Source organism: Penaeus monodon, chromosome 31 (assembly GCF_015228065.2).
Source record: "Penaeus monodon isolate SGIC_2016 chromosome 31, NSTDA_Pmon_1, whole genome shotgun sequence".
Classification (NCBI taxonomy): Eukaryota; Metazoa; Arthropoda; class Malacostraca; order Decapoda; family Penaeidae; genus Penaeus; species Penaeus monodon.
The window spans coordinates 28,155,281-28,155,543 of NC_051416.1; the positions used below are offsets into that span (position 1 = coordinate 28,155,281).

The following is a 263-nucleotide window of genomic DNA, read 5'->3' on the forward strand; positions in this document are numbered from 1 at the left end:
TCCACAGATCTCTACAGGAACTACTTTCTCTACAGTATATGGACGCGCTAATGTAAACTAACACGATTTCTTCATGTGATTCCCAACCCAACAGATGTGTGTTGATCGCGGTTCCCAAGAAGTACCCGAAAGTCTACACGGGAGCCAAGACTATCATCATCATAACGGCGATCTGGGCATTCTCCATCTTCCTCATGCTAATACCCCTCCTCAAGGTTAGTGTTAGTGTTTCGAGCCTACGAGTAACGTCTTGTTTTCATTCG

The 263-nt window shown here is 45.2% G+C and overlaps 1 protein-coding gene across 1 annotated transcript in view; it reads left to right on the forward strand.

Annotated features, from left to right (window-relative positions):
• LOC119592943 (protein trapped in endoderm-1-like) overlaps positions 1–263 on the forward strand; it is a 24,501-nt gene that overhangs the window by 17,683 nt on the left and 6,555 nt on the right. The window contains exon 4 of the mRNA XM_037941835.1: positions 95–215. Coding sequence (XP_037797763.1) covers positions 95–215 — 121 coding nt within the window. The remainder of the gene's footprint in view (positions 1–94; positions 216–263) is intronic.